We start from the raw sequence: 15,893 nt of genomic DNA on the forward strand, positions 1-15,893 counted from the left end.
GAATCCATAAAAATTCTCAGATCACTACCAAAATTTCATCATCTGTTCCTTGTGTCATTATCAACTTTTCCTGCAAGTTTCATCAAATATCATTCACAACTTTTTGAGTTATTTTGCACACAGACGGACAAACCAAACGCCAATGAAAACATCATCTGCTTCCTTGGCAGAGGCAAATATATATACTTCAAAAGGGTGATTCTAGGACAAATTATCCAATCCAAGAAAACTAGAGAATGATGCAATCACTTCTTTGATTTTGCTGAAACTTGGCATAGGGGTCGATTTTGTGCAAAAAAAAAAATGATTCTTGAGTTTTTAGTTACATTTGTATAACAATTCGAAAGTTATGAGTAAGGTCATCTTATGATCAAGTATATAGTCCTAGAATCACTCAATGACTGCTGCTTTTCAAAATTAGCAAGCAACATTCTAGTTAATGTGCTCACCCCTCCAAGTCAAAATGCATTGAGGGCTTGAGGCTCCACCATTAGCCACAATGATATACTAAAAATTCATCATAGAGTCCTCTGCTTGAGCATGTGCATGGGGATCTCTCTTGGCACAGGGCTGAATTTGAACAAATCTGCCTAACCAGCCCTGTCTGCACTATACACTTTACCCAAAACAAGTATCTCATATTTTTTCTTGCAACCATCAAGTCATAGTTGAACGTCAACTGTAAGAGAAAAAAAAATGCTGTAGTTGAAAACACTTAAACATGATAAAGATCCCATAAGCATAAAGGGAAACAAATCATGGCTGTAACTAAGTCTCGGGTCAGTTTCCTCAGGTACAGGCATGGCTGCACCAGACTTGCTGTCTTGCCTGAAATTGCTGGCTTTGTGTCAAAATTTGAAACCGATATAAAATACTCTAAAATAAGCATAGAGCAAGAGAGATTCATTGCTAAGAAATGAATTATTTTCAAGACAAATGTTTTCAAAGGGATGTAATCATACTTGGGCACAATCTTCAAGAGTCTCAGTCAATTATATTGATCTCTGATTCTTTGTCTGGTACTTATTTTATTGATCTCTCAAGAAACAAAAGGCAAATCATCACTGGTGTAAAATGTATATTAGTTTGCTTGCAATTGGTATTTTAGTTTGCCTTTTCCCTATATTAGTATAGACACAATGCACATGATAAGCTTTTGCAGTTTCAGTCTATCAAATTTCCCCCCCCAAAAGGTGATGGTAAAAAGTATGCACCCATGGTGCAGTGACACTGAGCTTGAAACTGTGATTGTGAAGCAGATTTCTCATCCATACAACTATGCTTGTATCTATGTCATAACAGAGTAAGATATGGTCCTGATCCATCAATGAGAGCAGTAATTTCAGTAAGAACTGACTCAGACTGTAATGACCCATTCAACCCAAGCTAGCAGGGATTTCCCAAAATTAACTTAGTATTTACTTAACAAAATCACACACACACATATATATATATATATATATATATATATATATTCATTTGCACATTTTTATGCCTGTTTTTCCTTGCTTGCATGCATTAGATGGGTTATTTTGAAGTATTGTTTTACAGCTGGATATCTTTGATGCAAATTTTACCAGTTTTTTTAAGTAAGGAACCTCTTATTCTACGGGACTTTGAAGGTACAAAATGACTGGATTGTTTGTTAACAGGAAAAATTGACAACAATCCAATCTGCTGCACTGTACAAGCAATCACAGATGTAAATAGAAACAAACTCACACACACACGTGTGAGTGTGTGTGTTATACACACACACACACATTCTCATGCATACATGCATGCATATGTAAATGTGTGTGTGTGTATATATATATATTCATAGTTATATATAAGACAATCTTCTTTCAGTTTCTATTGACCAAATCTACTCACAAAACTTTGGTCAACCCTGGGCTATAGCAGAAAAGGTGCTCTAAGGTGCTCCATAGGGGGACTGAATCCCAAACCACATGATGCGAAAGCTAATTTCTCAATCTTGTGTGTGCATGCATGCATATGTGTGTGTGTGTGTGTATGTGTGTGTGCGCGTACGTATGTATGTGTGTGTGTGTGTGTGCATGTGTGTATAAACTGATAAGTGTTCAAATGAATTTAGACATGCATCAGAAAAATATGATAAAAAGGAAAAAATAGCTCACAAGAATTGACCTCCTTGAGAGAAACCAATAGCATTGTATCCATTAACCAGTTTTTTGTCAGCTGCTAACATTTCACATACTTTAGTAATTTGAAGGTTGGAATTCATAAGAAAGCCATTTTCAATATCCTGTAAATGAATAAATAAATAAAATTAACACAGTACTTTAATGAGAACAGAAAAATATTTTTTAAAATCTTCAAAATTTTCAGTTCCTGTTATTTAGATTTGTACTAGCTAAAGACGTCACAGACTGTGATCTTTTATGTAACCTTTTAAAAGAAATAGCTAGACAAAAGCAAGTGACTTGATGATATAAAGTAATATTTTTTTTAGCAGACCACCAGCAAGTTATGCATGAACAGTTGATTCATTAGATTCGGAGAGAAATGAGTTGAATGTGTGAATTTCACTTGTGTTAAAAAGTGGATTACAAGTGAACTGAAAAATTAGCAGAGTTTTAAAGATATCAACCAATGTGTGTGGGAGAGCTGAAGGTGTGTGATGTATAATACCTGCTTGGTGAAAATGTGCTGTGTTAACAATAGAGGGTACTTGTGACAAAAAGATAACAAGTACCCTCTACATCAAGGTAAAAATGGTTAGGTTAAATATTACAATGTTGGGCCTCAAAGACAAGATGACACTGGTAAGTGATAATATATTGTACTGCAGTATGAAGGTGTATGGCTCAGTGGTTAGAGCGTTGAACTCACAATTATGAGGTAGTGAGTCTGATTCCTGGATTGGGCTGTGTGTTCTTGAGCAAAAAACATTTTATTTTACGTTGCTCCAGTTCACTCAGCTGTAGAAATGAGTTCCGATGTTACTGGTGCCAAGCTGTTTCGGCCTTTGCCTTTCCCTTGGATAACATCAGTAGCATGGAGAATGGAGGCTGGTATGTGTGGATGACTGCTGGTCTTCCATAAACAACCTTGCCTGGACTTGTGCCTTGGAGGGTAACTTTCTAGGTGAAATCCCATGACTGAAATAGGGGTCTTTACCTTTACCGCACTGCAGATGTGTGGCAATTAGATTGGCATAGAAAAAAGAAAAATACATGTATTACAGTAACAGACATTCCATTTGGATACTGGAGTCTGTGAATATGTTATCTTTTACTTGTTTCAGTCATTAGACAGTGGCTGTGCTGGAGTACCACCTTCAAGGTAAAAATGGTTAGGTTAATTAATACACACACACACACATATATACATACATATATATACACAGGGTTGGCCAAAAGTCAAATCAAAATTCCACAAATACTCTCTGTAATTCTGTATTGTCTCGAATAGAAAAATGTGTCACTCAAGAAGGACTTCAGTTTGAACTATTTTCATATTTCATATTTAGATGCTTTTATTAAATTCATTCTGTTGTTAGACATAAATAAATCTTGGAATTAAATGGTTTTGATTTACTGTCAGGTGACTTTTGGCTAACCTTGTATGCATATGACAGGCTTTCAGTTTCTGTTTACCAAATTCACACACATGGTTTTGGTTGGCCCAGGGTTATATAGTAGAAAACACTTGCCCAAGGTGTCACACAGTAGGATTGAACCTGGAATCATGTGGTTGGGAAGCCAACTTCTTTACCACAAAGTCATGCCTGTACTTACTATATCAATGAAAGGGAAAAGATGCAAAATTCTAACTTTGATGTTCATCACTTTATTTGCAGTAGAGTCAATCACCAGGAAACTATCAGAGGAATTTTTGGACTTGAAAAAAAAAAGTAATTAAATGAAATATATTTTGCCTTTTATCTGTTATTTATTGCAGTCATTAGACTGCATCTTGAAGGGTTTAGTCGAACAAATTGAATCCAATACTTATTTTCCGAGTCTGGTACTTATTCTAGCAGTCTCTTTTTGCTGAGCGACAAAGTAATGAGAATGTAAACAAACTAACACCGGTTGTCAAGTGGTAGTGGGGGACAAACATGAACATGTGCACATTCTCTCTTTCACACACACACACACACAATGAGCTTCAACACAGTTTCCATCTATCAATTTCACTCAAAAGGCATTGGTCAACCTGGAGCTGTGCAGTGGGAATGAACTTAAAATCATGTGGTTGTAAAGTGTACTTCTTAACCACACATCCATCAATGAATTCCATTAGAATTAATATTAAGTTATAGTTTTCACAAAATCCACTAAGAAAATAAGCCTCTGAAAAAGGAACTCTGTTCAATTAAATAAATAAATTACACTAAAGTGTATCATGTTGAATAACTTAATTACTCCACAAACTGAACTAAGAAACTGATACACTAGACAAAATATTTAATCTATACTGAGAAATCAGGAATTATTCTGATGGAACATTGTAAATATAGATTACAACACTCAGTTAATCTAGGTTATGAAACTATAGTGCAATGATGAAACATTGAACAAGAGTGGTATATTATATTAGCAAGATGATGGAATGAATCAGCAATAAAATCTGATAAACATATATGAAAGTCAGTTAAAACATCAAATATTTGTATTTTATTAATAACTATTCATAATGCTGTTTCCATAGATTTGGTGTGAAAATCTAGCAGAGAGTAAAGAAATTAATTTCTGATTAAAATTTGACAGTCTTTTGATAAATTGTGTACAAGAGCTTTACGGTTTCAGTTCACCTAGATGCTGAGAATAGGTGCCAGATCAGTTAGTAATATAAACTGTGACAGTGGCATCCTTTCCAGGAGTTTTATCTCTAAAGCACTTCACATCATAGCATTAAAGCTAAGCAATAACACTTAAAAGCTTGTAGATGCTGAAGAGAGTTTTATTTTTATGTACATACATTACATAAATAAACAAATTAATTTACTGACATTACTGGGAAGGAACACATCAGATTTACATGCTTTTTATTATTCTCAAGGATGTTAGCAATGGAACTAGTCACAGAGATAAATAAGTTAACTCATTCGTTATAGCTTTATCCAATGTCTGATATTAAAAGAGAAAATAATTGCTTAAGGCTGGAAGATTACTATTGCTGACTAAAATCACCATTATTCTCTATTATTGTTCCAAATAAAAGACACTACAATCTAAATATTAAAAGGATTTACAATGAATGGGCACTGGATAACCAAGCAATATAAAACAGAAAAACATCCATCTGATAGACAAGTACCTAGAGTTTGGACTTTATTCAAAGCAATAAATCAATTAAGACTTAACCCTTTGAAACTGCGAGTATATTTTAGCAGGCATGACTTCATTAGACTATATGCCTAGAAAATGGAAAAGCAGGCAGCCACATGGTTTTGTGTTTATGGCTGGAAATAACAATATTTTTGTTCACTAATGAGGTGTAAACACAAACCCACGTGATCGCCAACCTGCGCATCTTCTTTGGGCAAATGAAATCAGGCCTGCTAAAGCTTAGTTGCAAGTTCAAAGGGTTAAACAAAGACAAGTTGATGTCACTGTGATAAAAATAGCCACTAAGAACAAGATAAATGCAGCAAGGTTGAGATTAGTAGAGAAAAACCAGACCAAAGCTGATTAATGTGTAATTGAGAAATAAAATTAGACAAACTTGCTTAAATAGTTAATAGTAAGTAGGCAATTTGGGAAATAAGTAAGTAGTCTCAACAAACCTATCATTATAGACACACAACTAAAATAAAATTAATTTGTTCTCTTAATTCTATGGTCATTGTGCAACTCTCCTTCCCAACCAAATAAGTAAAAATAGGATAAAACCAAATAGAAGTTGGTACTTCAGTTTTATATTTTCTTCAAATTTTGACTTCTTAGTCATGTATATCTGTAACTCGTTCAGATAATAACAGATACTAGAGAAGTATCTTAGCTGTGTTTAGCCATCTAACTCCCATTTAATAGTATAAAAAGGATATTGTCAGCTAGAATAAAAAATAAATAAAATGAATAAAAAAAAAAGATTAAAAAATAACAATAACAAACAAACATGGTACCTTGGGCAAGTGTCTTCTGCTATAGCCTCAGGCTGACTAAAGCCTTGTGAGTAGATTTGGTAGACGGAAACTGAAAGAAGCTTGTCATATCATCATTATTTAATGTCTATTTTCCATGCTGGCATGGATTGGATGGTTTGACAGGAGCTGGCCAGTTGAAGAGCTGCCCAGGCTCATGTTTGTTTTGGCATGGTTTCTACAGCTGGATGCACTTCCTAATGCCAACCACTTTACAGAGTGTACTGGGTGCTTTTGCATAGTACTGGCATAGGTGCATTTATGTGGCACCAGTATGGGTGTTTTTTTACATGGCACCAGCAACCATGAGCCTGTCTAATTAATTGAGCTATGACCCTTTCTGCAACTTTCATCACCTGGTCCAGCAATTTGATGCCTCTGTAATTATTTCTATCTAGGGCGTCACCTTTGCTTTTGTAGCAGTGACTATAATGCTGCTACACCAGTCATTAGGTATGACTCTCTGATTAACTATACAGGTGATCAGGTCATATCCCACCCCACCAGATATTTTAAGCATCTCAGCAGTGATTTCCAATGAGCTGGAATCTTCCCCTGTTTTCATATCCTTAATTGCTTTATCTACTAAGCTACTGTTGATTCGAATAGCTGGACCCTTTGTTGGGTCCACATTAGGCAGGCTCTTCTTCTTCCATGCATTCTCTACATTTAGCAACCTTTCACAGTGGCACTTCCAAGCCTCCTTCTTTGCAGAATCACTAACTGCAAGTCAGCCATCATCCATGTGAACACATTTCTCTTCTACTACATCATGATTTCCTCGGACACATTGTCTTGCAATCCAAAACACTTCAAGCCTCTGGTCCTGTTTGTGTCTTTGTGTCTGTATTTGTCCCTCCTCCACTGCTTGACAACCAGTGTTAGTGTTTTTATGCCCCAGTAACTTAGCAGTCTGGTAAAAGAGAACAATAGAATAAGTACCAGACTTAAAAAATAAAAAAAGTACTGGGGTTGATTCATTCGACTAAAAAATTTGTCAAGGAAGTGCCCCAGCATGACCACAGTCTAATGACTGAAACAAGTAAAAGATAAACAAAAAACCTTTTTGTTTGATTCATTTTCATTTCTTTATGTTCAGTTCATGCCTGGAACTGTTTTTGTTTCTTGTTGTTTAGCTAATGGACAGCTCTGGCCTTTGATCAAAGCATTCTGAACCTGGTAGTGTATATTTTTGCAATGTATAAGAATTATATTATCCAATGCATTCTCCCTTATTCAAGACGTTAAGGTGTTATTTGAGAGAAATATGGTTTCTAATCAGATAACTTGAAAGTCAGTCAAATTTTCATCGGGAATCATACTTTTCTCAGATATTTGTCATATTCTTTACTTCTTTCTTTTATCTTTTACTTGAAGTGTTTTTGTTGAACAAATTGACTCTAGTTTTTTTTTTTTTTGAAGTCTGGTACATATTTTGTAGGTCACTTTTGCTGAACCACTAAGTTACAGGATATAAAAAAAAATGCATTGGTTGTCAAGCAATGGGACACACACACACACACATGCAATGAGCTTTCATAAAGTTTCTGTCTACAAAATTCACTCAGAAGCATTAGTTGGCCTGGGGCTACAGTAGAAGATATTTACACAAAGTGCAATACAGAGTGATTCTATAAATAGTATTTTTGAATAAAATTTCCAAGAATTATCATTGATTTCACTGGAGGAGTATTTTTAATGATTCAAGACAAATAAATGTAGGGTAAAACTAATTTGTTTTCATAGTGTCTGTTAGTATGTATTAGTCTTATTATTGAAAAATTCATTTTCTTAGTATTTTTCCACAAGATTCTTGATGTAAAACCATGTGTTGAAATAAATACCATTGTATTAGCAGGAGTTCATACACTCAATAAAAACACATATATTGGTTTGTAGTTCCTTCTTTATTGCTAATTAATTAGTTAATTAACAATGTATTGGGTCATCCCATGAATAATGCATTTTTTACATACTTCTTTTATTTTTCAAAATTAAGATAAATAAAGTTCTTTTTTAATCTAAAATATACTCTCTTTCATTTTCTACAATGCTCTTCCATCTATCTGGTAGAGTTGGAAGGCATCTCTTCCAAAATTCACTTTTCCATGACAAAAAAATACTTCTCCAGTACTGTTCTGACCTCCTCTACAGAATTCATACTTTTCCATCCAAATGATTTTGAAGACCGCAGAGTAGATGATAATTAGATGGGCCAATGTCCAGCAAAAGTGGTGGGTGGGGCATTGTTTCCTCTTCAAACTTTGGAATGTCACCCTCGCTGTATGTGGCTGAGCATTATCCTGACGGAAGAACACCTTTTGTCTTGAAACGCTTACTGTCCGATCCCCATATACTGCATTAATATTCCTCGCACTTTCTGTTGCATTGTTGCCTTTATTGAACTCATAAAGCAAAATATGCTGAATATATTCCTTTGTCACTTCCATTATAGCTTTGAAAAAAATAACTGTTAAAATCGAACTGCACTCTTCGAAACTTGCACTAAGAATAAGTACAAGGTAAAATCACTACCTGCTTTAATAGCAAGTTGTTGCAGGTAATTTACCCCACCCCCTCCAATTTATAGTTCATGCAATTGAAAAAAAAAACTAATTATTTATGGGATGACCCAATATTTTGCTTGGCAGAATGACTCTCCCAAAATATGATATTGAATTCAATGATAATAAAGAAATGTAGAGTCATTATTCTAATGATTTCTTATACTCTATCCATTCATCTTCATTTTCTATACAAAACAAATAAACAGAGTAGCCTTGATGCAGTCTCTCAATCTGCTAGAAATAGCAGCCAATCTCCCCCAAATCATAACTCAGTCTTAAAAAGAAAAGAGACAGTAGACATACTAGTTCTATACAGATGCAATGGTCATAGTTGGATCATAGGTGTTGCTGACCAGGGCCTGGATTAGGGCTTGAATCACGGGTGTTACTGACCAAGGGTTAAAAAATAACAGACATAAAAACATATGGGAATTACAAGTCAGTTTAAAATGTGATTTATTGTTTTTCTTTTTTGTTATTCTTATTTTTAATATCATTAAAAATTTAATAAGAAATATATTACTGCAAGTCATGCAAATATTTTGTAGTCTCAGTAGACAAAATGGTGAATGCATTACCCCAAAGAATGGCAGGAGATGCATTCTAATTTGCATTCTCATTATACATAATGACTTCATTATATTATAATTTGTTTGAAGAGTTAGAGATGAAATCTACCAGAAGAAAGTCATAAAAAAGCACCCTAAAGAAGATCACATAAAATAGACCCATTGATGATTGATTTTCTGAAAATATGTCAGATATTGAGTTAACAAGATGCAATTTTCTTTAATTTAAGCAGAAATACAAAAAACAAAAACAAAAAATTAGTAATAGTGTAAACCTGATTTTAAATAATCAAACCATGACAAAGTATAACAAAAAAACAAAACGAAACCGTATATGATCCAAAAGGTAATAATCTCTACTTATATAAATAATACACATTTTCTTAAGCCTTTTCTTGGCTAAGTATAACTCAACATCCTACTGATTGAAATTGGATCAAAAGAGCTGAATATAAACTGCAATTACAGTTGGAGACAGATCAAGATTTGCTAGAGGGATTGTGGGTGAGAAAGGGAAATAGAGAGAGGGATGAAGAAAAAGAGAGGTAGACATGGACAAGAAGAGTGAGAGAAAGTGATAGATTGAACAATTTTGCACCCCTCCAAACCATAGGTGTGGAGGCGTGCAAAATTTCTGTTTGCTTACCATGTTCGTTAAGGTGGGGTGCCAAAATTCTCCTGTCCCTACTTCTAATTGAAAACCCTTGTTGTGTGTGAGAGAGAGAGAGAGAGAGAGAGAGAGAGAGAGAGAGAGAGAGAGAGAGAGAGAGAGAGAGAGAGAGAGAGAGAGAGAGAGGCAAGATAGTAAGAAAAAAAGCAAAAAAATCAGCTGATATATTTTACTAGTAACTTAGTACAATATATGAATACTGAACTGGCATAAATAACTTATATAGAAAGAAATTCTGTCACATAAACAAGGGAAGGACTTCTTGTCACTTGTGCTACATTTCTAGCTAAAACACCATTTAAATTCTTCCTTTAAAAACCTAATTTGTTGTTTATATTACAAATTCTAGAATGTATAGTGTAAGACAGGTACTAAAAACAATAAAAAACAAATTTATAGGAATTTATTAAGTGCAAGGAATAATATTTACAACAATCGTATGTTGTATATCAAAAACAGAAATTATCTGACAACTACATATAAAGGAAAAAATTATTTGACAATTACATACAAAGAAAAAATTACTGGTAAAAGCTAAATGAAAAAATATGTTCAACAATATTTTTTATTAGAACTTCCAAGGCAAGCTTGCAGAATTGATAGCATGCAGGGAAAAATGTTTAGCAGCATTTTGTCTGTCTTTACATTCCGAGTTCAAATTCTGTTGAGGTTGACTTTGCCTTTCATTCTTTTGGGGTCGATAAAATAAGTACCAGTTAGCACTGGGGTTGATGAAATCGACTTTCCCTTGAACTTGCAGGCCTTGTGCCAAAATTTGAAACCATTATATTGGAATTTTCTCCTACATAATTGTATAGAGGAGTCACTTTTTCTATGCAATGGCACAGAGAGTGGGTGCTTTTGGGTAATGGCTTGAGATTGTTGTTTCTGTGTAACAGAACAGAGTTGCTGCTTCTGTGTAACAGCACAAAGAGTTGCTGTTTCTTTGTAATAGCACAGAGCCACTGATTTTGTATAATGGCACAGAGACTCACTGATTTTGTATAATGGCACAGAGGGTCACTGATTTTGTATAATGGCACAGAGAGTCACTGATTTTGTATAATGGCACAGAGACTCACTGATTTTGTATAATGGCACAGAGAGTCACTGATTTTGTATAATGGCACAGAGAGTCACTGATTTTGTATAATGGCACAGAGACTCACTGATTTTGTATAATGGCACAGAGACTCACTGATTTTGTATAATGGCACAGAGAGTCACTGATTTTGTATAATGGCACAGAGAGTTGTTACTTCTGTTATAGCCTACCTAACATCAGTGCCAATTCTTCTCAAATTCCTCCCCTACTATATTCAATTTGTTTTTTTGTCACTAGGTCTTGAACTACAGATATTCAAACTAAACATAAATTGCATCATTCTCAACAGGTAGGAGGGATTACAAAGGTCATAGATACTGCCCCTCTTTCTCCAAATAATCAATAAAAGAAAAATATCACAGATTCTGCATAATTGTGCAGCTGTAACATGTGCCATTACAGCTTCTGCATGCTTTTGTCACCAGGTGGATAAATTACTAAACTACAAGAAATTGCACAACGGTATTGCTGACATAAGCAACAGGTGAGTCAGATTAGCAGTAGTAGCAGCAACAGCAGCAAAGATGATGACCAGAGATATCGAATTTTCATAAAAAGAAACAATTATAACATGAAAAAAAAAAAAAGAATAGAAAAACAAAAAAAACTGACCATATTGAATAGTTTGACGCATCTGAGGAGAATAAAATCCATAATTCTGTACTTTGATTACTACTGAAAGCTATACATCTAAAACAATAACTTTTCTCACAAATGCTTTTAACTGTATCTTTTAAACTCTTGTAATGAATACACATTTTGCACAAAGCCATAGTTATGTGCAAAAACTGGCTTTACATTTTGTCCACAAGAAATATGAGCTGCACAAGTTGGTCAGGCTTTCCAATATGAAACATGTTTAAATGCTGCATTACTGATAAGACAACTTGTGTAATATAACAGTACTGTTTCACACATTATGTTCAACTGTTTATGAGCATATGCATATACACATGCTCTAACTAAAAAAACTGATTGATTTAATCTGGGATGCTACTTAAAAGAATGAATATCTTTAATTGTTTATCTTTTACTTGTATCAGTCATTTGACTGCAGCCATGCTGGGGCACCACCTTGAAAGATTTTAGTCAAACAGATAGACCCCAGATCTTATTTTTAAGTCTGGTATTTATTTTATTGGCATCTTTTGCTAAACTGGTAAATTACAAGGATGTGAACAAACCAACAGTTACCAAGTAGTCATGTGTGTGTGTGTGTGGGGGGGCACACATACACACACACATACAGATAGACAGACAGACAGAGAGGCAGTTTAGGCTAAATATGAAACTTTTTTGACTTATTTTTTCAGGAACTGCTTGATGTACTGCTAAGCAGTTAATGGTATTGGAGAGCATAAAGATTAAAGCTGTAGTTGAGAAAAAGTTAGCTGACATGGAGGACTGGAAGCCACCTGAATATTGGAAAAGAGCTGTCTGTATCATGAAGATTTGTGCTAAGTGTCAAAATGCCAACATCAAATCTGCTACATAATGCTCTGTGAACATTGTAAAGGCTGTAAAACATGACATGGATAGCTGCAATGGAGACTACAAAGTTTTGACTGACAGGAAGGAACAAAGCAGGCATTCTGACTATGTCTGCATGCAAGAATCTATCCCTAGGCTCAATTCAGACGGCCATGTGAAGCTGTTGGAGAGGACTGCTGCTGGAATGCCATATGTGTGGCAGCAATATTTGGTCCCTTGGCATAGCTCTGGGGAAAGTCAGAAGCAATTGTCAGAAAATTTCTACAGCTTTACCAGTACTGATTTCTGGCCTCCTAATTTCCTGATAGTAATTCCATGGATTTCTATGTGAGAGGTGTGGTTGAGAAAGACACCAACCACTCTGCCTGCAACATCAAGGCTGAGCTGATGACCAAGATCAAGAAGACGTTCAAAGATCTTCCCCTGGATACAGTGAGGAACACATGTGTCATGTTCCAGAGCCATCTTGAAGCTCTGGTGGAAGCTGAGAGTGATTAATTTGAGTAAACTGTTATCTTCCAGCCATAATCTAGGTGATATTTTTTGATTAAAAAAAACCCAAAAAACTTTTGTTATTTGGATGGGGTATTGTGTTTTCTTTTCCCAAATGGAAATTGTAGTTGTGATACCCATGCCGGTGACACGTAAAAAGCACCATCTGAACTGGCTTCCGTGCTGGTGGCATGTAAAAAGCATCAACCGATCGTGGCCATTGCCAGCCTCCTCTGGCTCCTGTACCAGTGGTACGTAAAACGCACCCACTACACTCATGGAGTGGTTGGCGTTAGGAAGGGCATCCAGCTGTAGAAACACTACCTGATCAGACTGAAGCCTGGTGCAGCCTCCTGGCTTCCCAGACCCCGGTCGAACCATCCAACCCATGCTAGCATGGAAAACAGACATTAAACGATGATGATGATGATGATGTCAAATTTAGCCTGAACATCCTGTACATATATGATGGGCTTCCAGTTTCCATCCACCAAATCCATTCATAAGACATTAGTCAACCTGGGGTTGTAGTAGAAGACACTTGCCCAAGGTGCTATGCAGTGGGACTGAACCCAAAACCATGTGGTTCAATAGTGAGCTTTTTAACAACACAGTCATACTTGGAGTAGTTCTCTTTATATATATGTTGGAAATACTTTGGTAGCATCTGGCAGCAATTACAGACCAATGAATTGGCTGTGGATGGTCTTGTTAAACTTACAATCAAAATATCACGACAATGCCAAGTATTAATATGAAAGAAGATGAAGATGAGGACAATACAGAAAGAAGGAAGAAAAAGAAAGAGGAAGAAGAAAAATGCAGAAAAGAAACAGGAAGGCAGAAGGAAGAATAAAGAAAGGAGGTAGTAGTAGTAGTTCAGAAGGAAGTTATTCATACATGAACTAATGAACTTTGAAGATATAAAGTAGACTCATATGAAATATTGTTCAGTTCATACTTTTGTACATGAGGTTTCTGGATGCAATATGCATGTGTGCGTGCGTGCATACACAATACTAACACATGTGCACATGCACAAACACACACACATGTATGTACATGCACAACAGCTATATAGTTCTTTTGATGCAGAACATTAAGCAAGATTATATACAAAAAGGAAAGGAAAATGTGTAACTTTACCTCTATAATATTATTTCCAATCATCAAGGACCTAACATAGATGCCAGGTAAGCTTTCCTCAATAGCATTTTTGATGCTACCCATTGATAAGGGATTACAACAGCTGTCACCTAAACAGAAGGGGAAAAATATGACATTTCTCTGTGTACTTGATGATGATGATGGTGATGATGATAATGATGATGATCACTGTCACCACAACTGTTTTAACATTTACTTTTTCATGCTTGCAGATAAATTTCTTTGAGGAAGATTTTCCAGAGTCAGATGCTTTTCCTGTTGCCAACTCTAGCCCATGTTTTCATGGAAAATAGCTAATGAACAATCTTACTTGTATGATGGTGGTATTTGTTTACAATTGGTATATGCAATGTCAAAACAAGGAGACACATACACATATGTTCATATATGTGTGTGTGTGTGTGTGTGTGTGTGTGTGTGTGTGTGTGTGTGTGTATATATATGCATATATATAGATATATATAAATTAGAAATGATCTAATTATAAATCTCACAGAGAGATTTAAGCAGCAGTGTTATGATAAAGCAGTTGTATACTGTCAACTTAATGTGACAGTCCCAATAAGGGAATCATACTGCTGCTATTTAACCCTAGGGAGCTTCCTGTCAGCCTTGACACATTTCCTGTGTCCTTATATTTGTGAGGGGGAGACAAGAACCCTCACCCAGCTCAGTGTGCATTCAGGGACATGTTTCTGAGTCATTGCTCGTCATCAGCCTGAAGTAGCAAAACCAGCTGGCTGAAGATGTCTGTCAACCTCTCGCAAATATATATATTTCTAGTGAAAACACATTCACTGATTACAAAAATTAGAAATGATCTAATTATAAATCTTATATATATGGTTTTTTATCTGCTTTTTGTATGTTTTTTTTATATGCTTTTATATTTTTATATTTGTATTTGAATTTTGTAAAATTCATGAACTAAATTTTGTAAATCTCTGAAGAGGCTTAGTGAATCATGCATGTACCCCCATTGCATCCTTTTCATCTACCAATTACTCCAGCTTACTGGAGTTATATAGATAGAATGGGGCATGCCAACGCTAGGCCAAAACAGCTGTAAGATTTTGTCCCTTCTTCAATTGCGAGGTGTCCTTTTGAATTTGAAATTTTAATTGTTGATATGACATAATATGTCTTTTGTGTCTGTATATTGTCTTTATTGTCCTTTTGGTTGTAAAATAAACAGATTAATCAACAGAGTACAGTGTCTGCAAGTTGATGAGTACCTCGTACTTCCATCCATTTTCTTATTGCTATATAAATTTAGGGTAAAACCCCCTTTTACCCGCACCCACTTATTGCACTTAGTAAAACACTAGTGTAATAATAATTGGGTACCCTCCCAGCAGTATCTTGGATAGATATTATCCCTTAGTGGGTTGGATTCTCAACCCCTCACTATCTTGGATTATATATACATATATACACATACACACACACACACACACACATATATACATATACACACACACATATATATATATACATATATACACACACACACACACATATATATACAAATACACACACACACACATATATATACATATATATACACGCACATATATATATACACATATATATATACATATATATATATACACCCATATATATATATATATATATATACATATACACCCATATATATATATATATATACATATACATATATGTATATATATATATATATATATATATATATATATAT

At 35.0% G+C, this 15,893-nt stretch overlaps 1 protein-coding gene across 1 annotated transcript in view; it reads right to left on the bottom strand.

Moving 5' to 3' along the window:
• LOC106871646 (palmitoyl-protein thioesterase 1) overlaps window positions 1-15,893 on the bottom strand; it is a 37,975-nt gene that overhangs the window by 13,642 nt on the left and 8,440 nt on the right. Inside the window, exons 2-3 of the mRNA XM_014918217.2 lie at window positions 14,156-14,265; window positions 2,142-2,269 (exon numbers count right to left, since the gene is read on the bottom strand). Of these exons, the coding sequence (XP_014773703.1) occupies window positions 2,142-2,269; window positions 14,156-14,265 (238 nt within the window). The remainder of the gene's footprint in view (window positions 1-2,141; window positions 2,270-14,155; window positions 14,266-15,893) is intronic.

The sequence above is a fragment of the Octopus bimaculoides genome, chromosome 19, assembly GCF_001194135.2.
Source record: "Octopus bimaculoides isolate UCB-OBI-ISO-001 chromosome 19, ASM119413v2, whole genome shotgun sequence".
In the NCBI taxonomy this organism is placed as follows: domain Eukaryota; kingdom Metazoa; phylum Mollusca; class Cephalopoda; order Octopoda; family Octopodidae; genus Octopus; species Octopus bimaculoides.